Raw genomic sequence first — 14,225 nt, forward strand, 5'->3', positions numbered from 1 at the left:
TCAGCATATTTCGATTATGTTGGTTTAATATGACTGGTTTAATATAAGTAACATTGCGAAAAAAACTACATGTACCGATAAAAAGTTTGGGGTCATTAAGGTTATAAATAGTGGTTTATGTTTCTCATATTAAACCATATATATATATATATATATATATATATATATACACACAGTTTCACTCAGCAAGGATGCATTAAATTGATCAAAAGTGATGGTACAGACAGGAATAACGTTACAAAATATTTCCATTTCCATTTAAATGAACGCTGTTCTTTTGAATTTTTTATTAAACAAAGAATCCTGAAAAAATGTATCACGTTTCCAAAAAATATTAAGCAGCACGACGGTTTTAAACATTGACAATGACAATAATAATAATAAATGTTATTTGAGCAACAAATCAGCAATTTATGATGATTTCTGAGGTATCATGTGATCCTGAACATTGGCTGCTGATAATTCAGCTTTACGATCAATAAATTACATTTTAAAACAGAAGAGAGTTATTTTAAATTGTAAAAATACTTCGCAATATTACCATTTCCATTTTTTAATCAAATAAATGCAGCCTTGGTGAGCATTCAAGACTTTTCAAACTTATTTAAAAAAAATCTTTCCAACCCAATAGACCGTTTAATAGACCGTTCGTATGTCTGTCATTTAAATTGAGAATTTAAAGCAGCGAAAGGTCAGATTAGCATTCTTACAATTCAATTTAAAACATGTAATGTTATAGTTCCCAATAAAGTTTCCGGCCAAATGGTTAAATTAACCAATTAGTACTTGAATCTGGGGCTTGGCAACTTTTAATGTTGGACCCTGAATTTCTTTCAAAGATATAAGGGAATGCAAAACCATTGACATCCTCTCTAGCATATTAGCAGAACTGTACAATGTGATGGTGTCATGAGTAAAACTCTCACATTAGTGGACCGTCAATCTAAAGTACTTATCGGAGCAGCATTTCTTCAGAAGGTTTAAGTAGTGCAGACAATGGATTGATTTTGACACTTAATAAAGATGACGAGTTTAACTCCACAAAGGATAATACGAGTCTCGGTGTGAGGTCCAAGTTTGTTCGAGGTTTTAGAGGAAAAATAGCCTTGAAGGTAACTGAGTGCATGTGGGTCTGAAGGTACTCGTTGTCACTGAGGAACTGCATCAAGAGTTCATATCCATCTGAGGCTTGTGTCACTGTGCGTGTGTGTGTGTGTGTACACGTGTGTGTTTTTAACCTTCCTGATGAGCAAGAGCCTGCAGATCAGCTGTATGGATAGAGTGCTGTAAGAAGACGTTCTTTCGGCTGTACATGTGTAAAGATAGAGGGCCACGTGGCGGCTGACCGAGACGGCCGGTAAAGGAGGACTGAAGCCTGGGAATAGGCCCCCGCTCGCTCCGCAGTCCCCGCTCGCTGTCCGAGGACAGGCTGCGTGAGGGACTGGCCTTGCTGGAGAGGCTCACGCTGCTGCCGGCCACCGCCCGAGGGATCTGAGACGGTCCCAGGTACTCCGTCTTCCGTAGCCCAGGTACCTCAGACATGGACTGCCCACCTTCAGCTCTTCGTACCATCTCCCGCACGCCTCCTCCCCCATTGCTGCAAGGCCTCTCTTCACATGGTCGACTGAGCTGGTCAGCAGCGAGCGAGCGAGACACCCTTCGCTCCCTTGTGAGGCTGCTGTTGCTGTTGCTGCTGCTGGGAAGGTTGATGTTTTGGCCTGTGGGTCGACTTGGATGGATTGCCTGTTGAAACAAAAGATGGGAATGTGAGAAAATTAAGCCACTCAATTTGCTGACATTTTGACGAAGCTTCCTTGGCGGTCTAGAACCTTTTCTAATTGTTTCCAGACCAACTGGAACTCTGCCTTTTTTAGGAAGAGGAGGCCAAAGACACACATTGTGGGGAGGTGGCTCGAGAAAGAGGAGTTTGAGCCACCTGTTCATTTCACACACAACACTGCTTCTTCCTTACATAACTGGCCCTCTATTACTCACAATGCTGAATGAGTACAGGGAAAATATTGCACATGAAAAAGAAATTAGCTGCAAACTCAAGAGTGATTGTTTGATTGACGCTGTAACTCAACATGTAACTCAGACTGAGTTGGCAGCCAGAAAGTAATACTAGATGCTAATCGGCATCTCACTAAGTGAGAAAACCTAATTAAGTGTGATGTGGCTAATGTGGGAACTTCAGCTGTGACGTGGAATTGAATTTAAAATAGAGACTGTAATTGAATTCGTACATTATGGGGCAGTTGAAAGGCGTTGAGAGACTGGCATGCCAATGCAGGCGAGAAAGGGGACATGCGTCCCACTTGTCCTAATCGTATTTTATCATTTACTGTGTAAAATGTCTGTGTTTACCTTCATACTACATTTACACTTCCAAGTAATGCCAGGACGCAACATTGTTTACTTAAAACAAGCTCACAAACAGTTCTGCAGTTCCAGTTCATGAACAGCACAACCTAATCTAATGTCTGATTTAAACTTTTTTTTAAAGTAACAAGCTTTGCATTCTTCCATTTGTAATGTTAAGATAGTGGGATTACAAAAGGACATTTTTCTTAATGTTAACTGGTAAGTATTCTTTCAGCTATAAATCATATTGTCTGTCTGAATAATTTTTGTCTAAGAAAGTTTATTCCATTTATTCTATAATGTTTACTATTATTCAGGGTTTTTCCTGCATAGACAATTATGAGGCGGCCGCCTCCGTCAAATTTCGTGCCGCCTCCGCCTCTCGAAAACTCGGACAGACAGTCAGGTGCTCATATACCCTTTTCCACCGTGACAGTTCTGTCGCGATTCCCGCTTGTGTCCATTCTCTAACCGTGTAGTTTGCCGATAGTGCTGCACGGACCATAATCCGCGGGTCGAGTAATAAAAACATTCCATTCAAACGAGGGTGGATGACAGCTAAACGAGTGTAATAAAGACACGGAACCCCCATCATGGTACCTAATGTACGGACGGTAACAAAGTTGCGCTGTTGAGTCTCGAGCAGTTATTTATAACATTAATTATAGTTAAGAAACCTAAACACGACCAGAGTGGTGTTTTCCTGAATGCCATCACGATTGAAACCGAGATATTAATTTCATAACAGTTCAATAAACAAATAGTTAAAATTAAGTTACTTACATTTTTAGACTGTTTTTGTTCTGTTTTAGCAGCGAAAATAGTTCCAAACAACAGAACCATATCGCGTCTCACAGCAACACTCATCCATGATTCATTACTGAATCATTCAGCGTTTTGAACTAATCGCTTGAATCAAAGATTCAATTGCCCATTATTAAACCGCCTCATTCTGAACCAATCAGCCGTTTGAACGAATCGTTTACATTAATGACTCAATGACTCGCTCATTAAGACGGCCGCCTGCCACCTCCTACTGGCGGTTTAGTTTCAAAGTATCATTCTTTTCAACATTCCTTGTATATTCAAAAAATATTTAAAATAATCTCATTTAATACCGTTATAATTTTTCAATGTAAATTATTTAATTTGATTGGTAACAGCCTAGTGTCTTATTATTTTAATTGAATGTATTGATAAAATGTAAGAATTTTAAATGAAATTTAGAGCATACATTAAATAAAATTAGGGGGGAAATGCCCTTTATAAAGGTACAAAAAAAATTTCTGATAAGAGTGTTCAAAAATGAAACATTGACAATAAGTTTAAATGGAGTAAAGCCTCTGTTTAGGCTATCTTATTCTGCTCTAAACAATGGGCGCCGCCATGGCGACGACTCCGGTTGCCTACTTCCGGTTCGTACTGTGTTAGCAGTGAGAGAACGAGTTCAGGCTCTACATGTGCTGTTGTTGGTTTTCTTAACAATTCAAAGAAGATAATAAACTTTTTAGAAACTTGGTGCTTTGAGCATAAGATAAAAAGGAGGAATGCCTATGTCCGGTTCGTATCAGCTAAGTTACATTCAATACCAGAGAGTAGACGTTTTTGGTTAACGTTAGCTGCGCTAAAACTGAATCATCCAACGAAAAATGTGTAATACGTTACCAGTAGGGATGGGCATTCAAGCAAAAATAATATTCGAAGATCGCTGGGTATTATGCAATTAATATTCGAGAATCGCACCCTCCATCACATCACGCACACATGCATGTAAAAGCTATAGGCTACAAACCAGAGCACATGAGCAAAGCGGAGCAGTGTGACGCTTAAATATAAGTTAAACAAAAAATAACTAAACATACGTTTTATATTTAAGTTTCACAATATAATGTTTTTTTTTAAATTTATTTCATCTATGTTGATTATATGAAAAGGGAACCGCATAAGATGACTCAGATATGATCATAAGATGCCCAATATATCGGAAAACATATGGAATGGCTCAGACATGATTTTGACCACTTATCAAGTTTTGTTTTGTAGAAAGCCTTTCTTTAAAGTGAATTTCGTTTAGTATAAATTGTATCTTCATTTTTATCAATGTTATATCAACAAATTGCCTGGAATATTAAATAAGAAGCACAAATAGTAGATATACAGGACACGGGGGCGCGGGCGCGTGAACTGGAGCGCGTCTTATTAATCAACGAAACTCAGCGTATAAGTTACTTGCCTCACATACATGATAAGTATATCTATAGAAAGCTTGAAATGTGTACTTTTAAACAAAATAATTAAAAACGAGCAGAAATGGGCTGCTCTCTGCTTATGTATAGGTTAATTCGTATGAAGTGTGCATTTCTCTCTATAGGCGCGTTCACTACTGCGAAGATGGCGAGTCAGTATCATCAAAATTATTTTTGCAGTCGACACTTACAGAAAACCCTAGTTATTAATAAACAATTCAAATGTTTAATGCATAATCATTACTTTTGCCGAGTTTTTTGTGGCAAGCTTATGCGTGCGTTGAGATGCAGAATAGGCAATATTACAAAAACGCTCATTATGGTTTAGCATTCTCTCCCATATAGTATACATAACTTCCAATCCAACTTCAGTCGTGCACGGACAGGGGCAGCCCTACTTATTTCACATATGTTCTAACCAGCACATCACTGCGGCGTTCTGAACATAGACTGTAAAAAATAGGTTCTGAGCGAGCGGCGCTTAATCTTCATTAAGCTTCGAACCGGAAAAGGACAACCGGCTTCCGGTTCAAACCCGCAATGAATCATGGGTAAATTCGCTAACCAGGAAAAAGGTGGATAAAGAAAATATAATTTTGCCAAAAGAAGAACTTTTAATTTAAATAAATGTTAATTGTGTGATATGTTACCTTATTATCATGCTTAATTGAATAATTGTAATGTGATGATCAGATGCAGATATCTAAATCAAAGAATATGGATGGTTGGCGGGTGGATTATTATTTATTTTTAACAACAGATTCGAGTGACTCAAAGTGCACCAGATTAATGAATTTATCTTTAAAATGTACAAATTTTTCTCACGGGGGGGCATGCCCCCGGACCCCCCTAGTGTTACCATTTTACCACCTCCGCCTCATTTTGAGCCAGGAAAACCCCTGTTATTATTACTGAATATTTTTAAATAAATAAATATTGTGCCTTTCTATTTTTGGTCTTGGCCTTACGGTCATAATTTTTATTTTTACTTTAAATTAAATAAATAAATAAAAATGTTATTGCCATCATCTTTCCTTACATTGTTACTTTCAAGTTTTATTTCTTTACTGTTTTTTATTTTCTGTTATGGAACAGCACATACGATTTACAAATAATTGACTATTTTGTACAGTTTTTGTTTTTTATTCTTTCAGCCAATTTTCACTTAAAATATTCTGAACCACTTAATTGTACCCACAAAAAAAAAACACACCTTCTCATCTGTCATTGGGCAACTTTACAGACACCATGATAAGAAGCAGGTGTTGTGTTTGGGAACCGCAGCTTGAATTTTCGATGCAGCATTCACAGTACAAATTCAGGCCCTAGCAGACATAAATGCATCAGATGGTGACAGAGAGAGAGAAGTTTGGTACCTGCACTGGAAAAAGGCCAGAAATGCGCACACACACATACACAACTACAGAGTCATCTGGAGGAAAAACAGCAACCGGAGTAAATCAGACTGATTTAACGGTCGTAATCCATTTGGGTCTTTATTAGCCTGTGAAGAAGCTGGTCCTGTGCTAATGGCACGCTTCTGTTAAAAGCCCTCCGGCTGATTATATGCAATAGGCTGGAAATAGCAGGATTCAGCCTGCTCATTTTCCACACTTCAGCACACCTACATACACATACACGCTCACGCACGTGTCCGCAACAAGGAACTGTTGCAAAGAGCCACGCCGCCTAAGCCGCAGGCAACAGGCAGTAATCCTTGTGTATTATGTATAGTACTGGACTGATAACTGAGCGCAGAGTACAGATATCTAATTATGTATTACATAAAAATAATACACTCAAGCAAGCATGGCTCACTCTCATATTTTCCGAAAAAATTATATGTTTGGGGAGAGAAAACAATTCCACGGCACTTCTCGTCAGTCTCGACAGACAAGAATGTATTTCTTTGTCATTTTGATGTTTTCTCGGAATCATGTAAAATAAATTGACAATATGAATCTCAGAGGTTTTCTCAAATAAACATGATAAAAAAAAAGGAACACTGCAGTTTCAACTCCATTCATCTTTCAGGAGAAAACATGCGTTAAATACACCGAGACGCACCTTTGTAATCGCTCTCAATCAGACAACAATGCGATGGGAAACAATTAAGCGCATTTTGGAGCACAGCATGCTGCTATCTTTTGTCACCGTCTTCCTGGCTCTATATTCAGCCAATGAGGGGCACAAGCATATGTTGTCTGCTTGCACATCCTGAAACTCCATCCATCTGAGACCAAGTTAAGATGATAAAGAGTGGCTTTCAGACAGAGAGAGATAGAAAAAGTGAGATAGGATGAAGTGCCACAGTCTGAGGGTGCTTAAAGACAAATGGCTGTCCTCTTCGCCAGCGGCTGATTACAAACCGCCCCTGAATGCTTTTAATGAGCTCATGGGCTACCACGACTGTGACTCTTCCTCAGCACCTCACGCCATGCTTTGACACATGAGCTCTGAACGGATGTGCAAAATACATATTTTCATTATTTAAAACAAATCTATTATTAAAGTCAATGGAGCTGTCTACATTATCTAGTTGTGATTTGCTGTGCTCTTTTGTAGTAAAGAGAAAGAAAAAAAATAGAATTAGTGTTACTAAATTGGCTGTAAGTTTCCATGGTAAATGATTCTGTAAATAAGATTGTCTATTCCTATCAGAATCGTTAAAAAGAAGAGTGCAACGTTGTACAGGACACAGCGTCTGAAAAAAATCCATCTGACTGCATATGTACGCTGCTGTTCAAAAGTTTGAAGTCGGTAAGATTTTTAAAAACGTTTTTGGAAAAAGTATCTTATGCTCACCAGGACTGACTTATCAAACATACAGTAAAATAGTAATATTGTGGAAAAAGTATTACAATTTAAAATAACTTTCGTAAATTAATAGATTTTAATGTTATTTATTTCTGTGATGTCAAAGCTGAATTTTCAGCAGGCATTACTCGTCTTCAGTGTCAAATGATTCTTCAGAAATTACTTTATAATGCTGATTTGCTCAAGAGACTCGTCGTCTTCTTCAATAATTCCAATAAAAGTAACTTGAAATCTAAATCTTTTGTAACATTGTAAATGTCTTTACTGTCACTTTAATCAATTTAATGCATCAGTGCTGAATAATTAAAAAAAAAATCTTTAAAACAAAAAACAAATTCTTCTGATCCAAACGTTTCAATGGTAGTGTATATGGACTAATAGCTAAATGTAAATTAAAAAATCAAATCAAATATCAGCCATGAATTAATATGGTCACAATATACTGTGTATCTCCATTGAAAACAGAGAAGTTTGAATCTAAAAATGGCAGGAACTGACAGATATTCAACAAAAACTCAGGCTAAGCAACCTTGTATTGAACAAAACTATCAGAGTTCATTAAAAAAATTTTTACCTATGACACAAATATTGTAAACAGCAAATTATCTGAATTCTGACAGTATAGCTGCCCTGAAAGTTCTTGTTCAAGTTGATAGATTTGTTACATAAGCGTTTTTGACAGGCCTTTTGACAGCACATTAAAGCATAAGGCACTCTCAGCGTGATACAAATCTCTTCTGAGAAATTGCAACTCCTTGCTTATCCTCTTGCCAAAAACCAATGAAAAAAAAAGAAATAAAATTCTAGATAACCTAGTTCAACTCACAAACGGACTAATCGTTCAGCTGGCGATTAACATAGCATCCTGACCCATCCATTGAGCACTGCTCCTCTGCAATGAGATTAAGAGAAAGAAATGTCAGCTACAAAAAGAGACCACCGATTTATGTGGGCTGAAATGGTTATGGATTGAAAAAGACCGATCGATATTTGAGGGTTAAAAAAAAAGAAGAGGCCCCCAAAAAATATAAAAATAAAATGGATGGTGGCACAGAAGAAAAAAGAAACCGAGACAGTGAAGATGTGAAAGAGAAACAAGAGGAGTTGAAAGACAATGTAAAAGCAGGCGTGCGGGGTGGGGCGCTCCATTCAGCGAGTTTCGTATGAGCCTTGTTCCTAGATGATGAGGCATGATGGAGGCTGGATTTGATATGTGGAGTAACTGAGCACACTTCAAAGACTTTCCCTATTCAGCCCCTCCAACAGCTGTCAGCTTTAGGGAAGATAAGATTCTTTACAGTCCTTGTCTTGTTCTCTCTGACAGCACAGGACTTGGATAAACAATAACGGGAAATATATATCAAAAAGGCGGAGGGGAAAAAAATCCAAGTGAGAGCGAAAAGATAAAGGGAGGAAAGAGACCAAAACAAAAAAAAAATCATAAATTGAGTTTCTATCAGATATGGTGGCAGATGTCTTCAGAAGCTGATGAGATTGTTGCAACCGCCTGGGTGTCATCGTAAAGCCGCAGCTGCCTGTTTAAGGACCGTCAGCTCCATTAAGTAAGTTTGTGTGTGGCTTCCCACAGAAACATGTGTCACATTACTTAAGTGTCATGAGCTGACTTTGAATCAACATGACGAAACACACAAAGCAAATGAGGAAACCTACTTTACCAACACCTCACGTTCCAGCTGGTTCTGTTCAACCAGCCTCTCCAGATCAAAACTTTCGCAGAGATTTGCTGTCCCAGAGTGCAACGGACAAAAATAACAGTCTTTTGTAAGGCTTTCTGAGCAGAGCAGCCCATAAGCAACCTGGCATGATGCATGATTTTCGCTCCATCTGGGGCGACGGTGGTGTGGAGGCTGAACATGATTCATGGTGCCAAAGGTTTGAGAGCCCTCAGGCTGTATTGCTTTCTATATCTTGTCCGCTGGCATCCATTTGGTCCGGTGTCACTCTGTGGAGAGGTGAACTGTCATCATCTCATGGCTGCTAATGTCAAGCCGGGCTGAGGACTCAAGCTAAAATCGATGTGATGACCTGTTCTGCGTGGCCCAGTCCCAGACTTTTATGTCAGGTGTGAAAGTATATGAGGACACATCCTCAAGCCAAACAAGTCACCTGTGATGACACGGAAGATGAAGTCCTATCACAATAACAGGACTTAATGTGTGTGTGTGTGTGTGTGTGTGTGTGTGTGTGTGTGTGTGTGTGTGTGTGTGTGTGTGTGTGTGTGTGTGTGTGTGTGTGTGTGTGTGTGTGTGTGTGTGTGTGTGTGTGTGTGTGTGTGTGTGTGTGTGTGTGCGTGCGTGCGTGCGTGCGTGCGTGCGTGCGTGCGTGCGTGCGTGCGTGAGAGAGAACATCTGGTCCTAAGTGAGAAGATTGGAAATGGAATTAAAAAAAAAGAAATTTATTAAAAGATGCAGAAACAACATTTACCTGGTTAAACTGCAGATTACATAAATTACAGTTCCTTTAATCAGCACTGGGACATTTCACTGTTTAAAATCTCCCTATTCATAATCATGGCATTCCAGACCAGAGTATGTGAATGGTACCGAATGGAAGCAAAGAAGAGAGTAGATCGACTGATTGATGTGAACTTGTTTATTGAACTGTATAAAAGTATCACATCTGCACATAGACCAAATGCATTGTTGTGCACCATTCAGAATTAAGAATGCCTTAAAGTCTTGATAAAGCTTTGTTTAAAAGGCTTGAAAAAATGTACAATGCCACTTACAGAAACTTTCGTTTCATATTTGATCAAATTTAATGAAATAACTCTTGCAAACCAGCAAGGAAGAATACATTATTTCTCAAAATGAAACACCAATAATGAAAATCTTTGAATTACGGGTTCCAGAAGTAAAAATCCCATTCATTCTCTCCATAGGGAAATTATTTTTTTTACGATAACTCAGTCAACACCATTTCAACTTATTTCTTAAATAATCATATTTAACAGTGGAATTATTGGTGAAAAAGATTACCCATGATTCCAAAAAAAATTGCACCAATCAGAGAATCGAAAACAAGCAAATCGACAGCACACTCACACTTTTATGACACATTGCAGATTGACAAGTCAATCTCAAACTACTTCAAAATGTTTATATACGCATATTTTGCAATAAACAAAATATACTGTTTTTATGTGCAGTACATATTTAAATGTCTCCATTTATGCATTTCTCCATTATGAATTTCTCCATAAATAATTTGCCATTCATGCTACTTAATAGATTTAATGAGGGAAAGAACAACAATCCTATGAAGTACACAGTCTTGCATCTTTGTGTTTTTGTCCCAAGTTTGTAATGTTGTAATTCACCTCATAGGAGGTTGGTTTGGCTCGGCTCATGGATTATAACTTAACAAATGCTTTAAAAACACAAAAAAAATCCTTATGGGACAAATCAATGGAAAATATACTTCTGGAACCAAGGCCACAGTGTATGAGGGAATGTGTATGGGCAAGTGTATGGACACTCTCACTCTTTAGTCAATTCCTTTCCTGTCGTTTAAATTCGCCTGTAGGTCAATTCAAATTCCAAGCCAATTCTTTGAATCTGAATCTTGAATATTTAATATTGATTTGAATATCAGAGTATATTGAGGTATTGAATGCAACAGCTTGCTGGTGTGATGCTGCTTAATCGAAAGTTTCACAACATCATCATCAGCCTTTACTCTTCAAATATTCTTCCTCAAAGTGGAAGATTTTCAAGTCTGCCAAAGCAGACAACTGTAATTATTTTTTAATGAGGCAATTCAAGTTTGAATATTTCATGAAGAAAGATAAATGTTCTCAGTACCATCTCTATTTACCAATGTTTTTTTTTTTGGATGAGTGCCATGTTTGGATACAGGATTGAATAAAAGCCACTTCATGGCAAGCATTACTGGGATGTGGGCTTGTGCTTTCCCCTCTAAAACACCTGTGAAAACTGTTGTTTGACCCACTACATTTCCCTGAGGCCCTCATCTCTTATCAGTAGTACACGGACTGCTGAAGGGCTTGCCTACTTCACAGCACCTCATCTCTCACACCAGTACATCCTACATCCGCGTCAGACACACACACTCATACGTTCTTTCTCTCTTTAAAGGCCTTAGGGCCATCACAAAGCCTGCACTGACTGGACAAAAATGCATCTTTAAAATCCACCCTAAATTCAGACTGTCTTGTATTGTTTTCTCTTCCTGTAGCAATTTTGAAGAAAGCTTGCCTTGTTCAGCTGCAACGGTGGGTGGGTTGGGACATGCTAAAAGAAACATTTTCAAAAAGTTTCCAGGTTTCATCGTGCAGTTTTAGTAATCATTAGAGTTCTCTGTGAGCTCGAACAACTTTAGCCAAATTTGTTTTTGTTGTTATCACAAAAAATGACTAAAAATACCAAAGAGCTGATAAAGTTTCCACAAAGTCATTCCACAAAAGCAATAGTGCTGTTGATCTAAATATGAAGAATTAATGTGAAGAGTTAACGACTTCTGGCTATATATATATATTTTTTTTTTTCTCCACCAATAAAAACATTCCATAATAAGCCAAAGCATCAATCTTTTGCATGGTGCCAAGCACTCTATATAGGAAAGCAGAGAACACTCTGTCCTTCGCGGCTCTCCTGAGCAGAGCTGTCAAATGTCACTCGACGTCAGGTGACTGTGAGTGAAGGGAAAGGTGGCCCTGTGGACGCTATTCTCATATCAAACTCATCTTGAGGGCTCTACAGTCAGAGCCCCTGCCGCCGGCTACTCACACACACGTCAGTCCGGTTCAACACAAGGCCCTTATTAATTACCACTAGTGTACCTGCTGACAGACCCTTGAGATGAGCAGGACAGAGAAAAAGAAATGAGGACATGTATTCCTTATGCATCTCTGATCAATTTAAACGGCATTACATTAAAAGTAGTTCTACTGAAACTGTCAACAATTTGGTGGGAAGAAAAAATAAATAAAAAATTATATGATGACGTTAATTTAATTCAAAATGTAATTAAGTTATAAATATAGTAAATATTTTCAAAAGAAATTATAAAAAGTACAAATGTAAAACCATTTACACTGGTTTATAATTTAAAAAGAGGAAGAAGAAGAGGAAGAGGAAGAGGAAGAAGAAGAAGAAGAAAAAGAGGAAGAAGAAGAAGAAGAGGAAGAAGAAGAAAAAGAGGAAGAGGAAGAAGAAAAAGAGGAAGAAGAAGAAAAAGAGGAAGAAGAAGAAAAAGAGGAAGAGGAAGAAAAAGAGGAAGAAGAAGAAAAAGAGGAAGATGAAGAAGAAGAAGAAAAAGAGGAAGAGGAAGAAGAAGAAGAAGAGGAAGAAGAAGAAAAAGAGGAAGAAGAAGAAGAAGAGGAAGAGGAAGAGGAAGAAGAGGAGGAAGAGGAAGAAGTAAAAGAGGAAGAAGAAGAAGAGGAAGAAGAAGAAGAGGAAGAAGAAGAGGAAGAGGAAGAGGAAGAAGAAGAAGAAGAAGAAGAAGAAGAAGAAAAAGAAGAAGGAGGAAGAGGAAGAGGAAGGAGAAGAAGAAGAACATATAAAATGCAATGCAATGATTTCTGAAGGATCACTGAAGACTAGAGTAATGGCTGCAGAAAATTTGTCTTTGTCAATGCGTTACATTTTAAAATATAAAATTTATTTTAAATTGTAACAGTATTTCACATTATTACTGTTTTTGCTGAATTTCTTGATGATCATAAAATAAAAAATAAAAATAAAAAATAAAAATCTTACAGACCACAAACTTTCAAATGGCCGTGATAATGCCAACATGAACCTAATAAAAATATTATTCTATAAAATCCATGAAAGGTTATAAATGCATTTTAAAAAAAGTGAAAAATCAAAGTGCAGTTTATCATTTAGAATTAATTTGAATCATTCTGAATTCACAAAAGAATACTTTTAAATTAAATTGACCAATTAAAAGGACCAATAAAATCAAAACCATTGTCAATCCAAAGATTCACAACAGATTACTCAGTGTATAATACTAGCGTATTTCAATGTGAAAGTGTGTGGGTGGCTTGTCTCATTGAAGATGCTCCACATTAAAAACAAAGACAATTTTTTCTTATCAGATTTTCCTGTTCTGCATATTAATTCTCTGTATTTGTCAGCAAAACATTACAACGTTGCACCTCGAGGCATTTGTGAATGTGCAGATTGCAAAGGACATGGAGATTGCAAAGGAATGTGCAGATTGCAAAGGACAAAGGACATATTTTCATTAACGCTGCAGTAAATTGTTATATGAGATTTAGAGGGCTTTGGCCCTCAGTATCTAGGAGCTGATATATTCACAGAACACGACAGATGAACCCCAACGCTTATCTGCCGGGGTCCCATCGCATTAAGCTAGAGAGCAGGAAAGACCCTGGCCTTTACAGAAGTGGTGCTTGTGGTGTATGAGTGTGTCACGCCTCACCCTGAGCCTCTAATAGATCCAGGAGAGGCAACTCACAGTGCACCTGCCCTACTTTAGTGTGAATAATGAACCTGAGGTGTCCTGAATCTGTCCACTGGTGGGGGGAGGGGAGGAGAGGTGTAGATCTGCTCTCTCAGCTGGCCATGGCCGCTCACTATAGAGTGGTGATGGATAAGCAGCCTCATCTCTGGGCACAGAGCCAGGCCGAGCCTGGACACATGAGAGTGCAAACACACACACACAGGTAACAGTCCGCAAGATGCTGCATCAGTTAGCAATGCTGAAGGTGGGATGACCACGGATAGGGTGCCACATCTAGCCACAGGAATGAGGCACACAGAAGTCCTTCTCAACACAAAAGTG

General features: G+C 38.2%; 1 protein-coding gene across 2 annotated transcripts in view; it reads right to left on the reverse strand.

The window, feature by feature from the left end:
- Positions 1–1,092: 1,092 nt before the first annotated feature.
- Positions 1,093–14,225, reverse strand: part of ccser1 (coiled-coil serine-rich protein 1) — an 85,843-nt gene continuing 72,710 nt past the window's right edge. The window contains exon 10 of one of the 2 annotated variants that reach the window (XM_077223322.1): positions 1,093–1,743. In XM_077223322.1, coding sequence (XP_077079437.1) covers positions 1,234–1,743 — 510 coding nt within the window. In that variant the 3' untranslated portion in view covers positions 1,093–1,233. The remainder of the gene's footprint in view (positions 1,744–14,225) is intronic. The other variant, XM_077223324.1, reaches the window with a different exon arrangement.

Source organism: Siphateles boraxobius, unplaced genomic scaffold (genome assembly GCF_051911475.1).
Source record: "Siphateles boraxobius isolate OS27281-9 unplaced genomic scaffold, OSU_SipBor_1 9, whole genome shotgun sequence".
Classification (NCBI taxonomy): domain Eukaryota; kingdom Metazoa; phylum Chordata; class Actinopteri; order Cypriniformes; family Leuciscidae; genus Siphateles; species Siphateles boraxobius.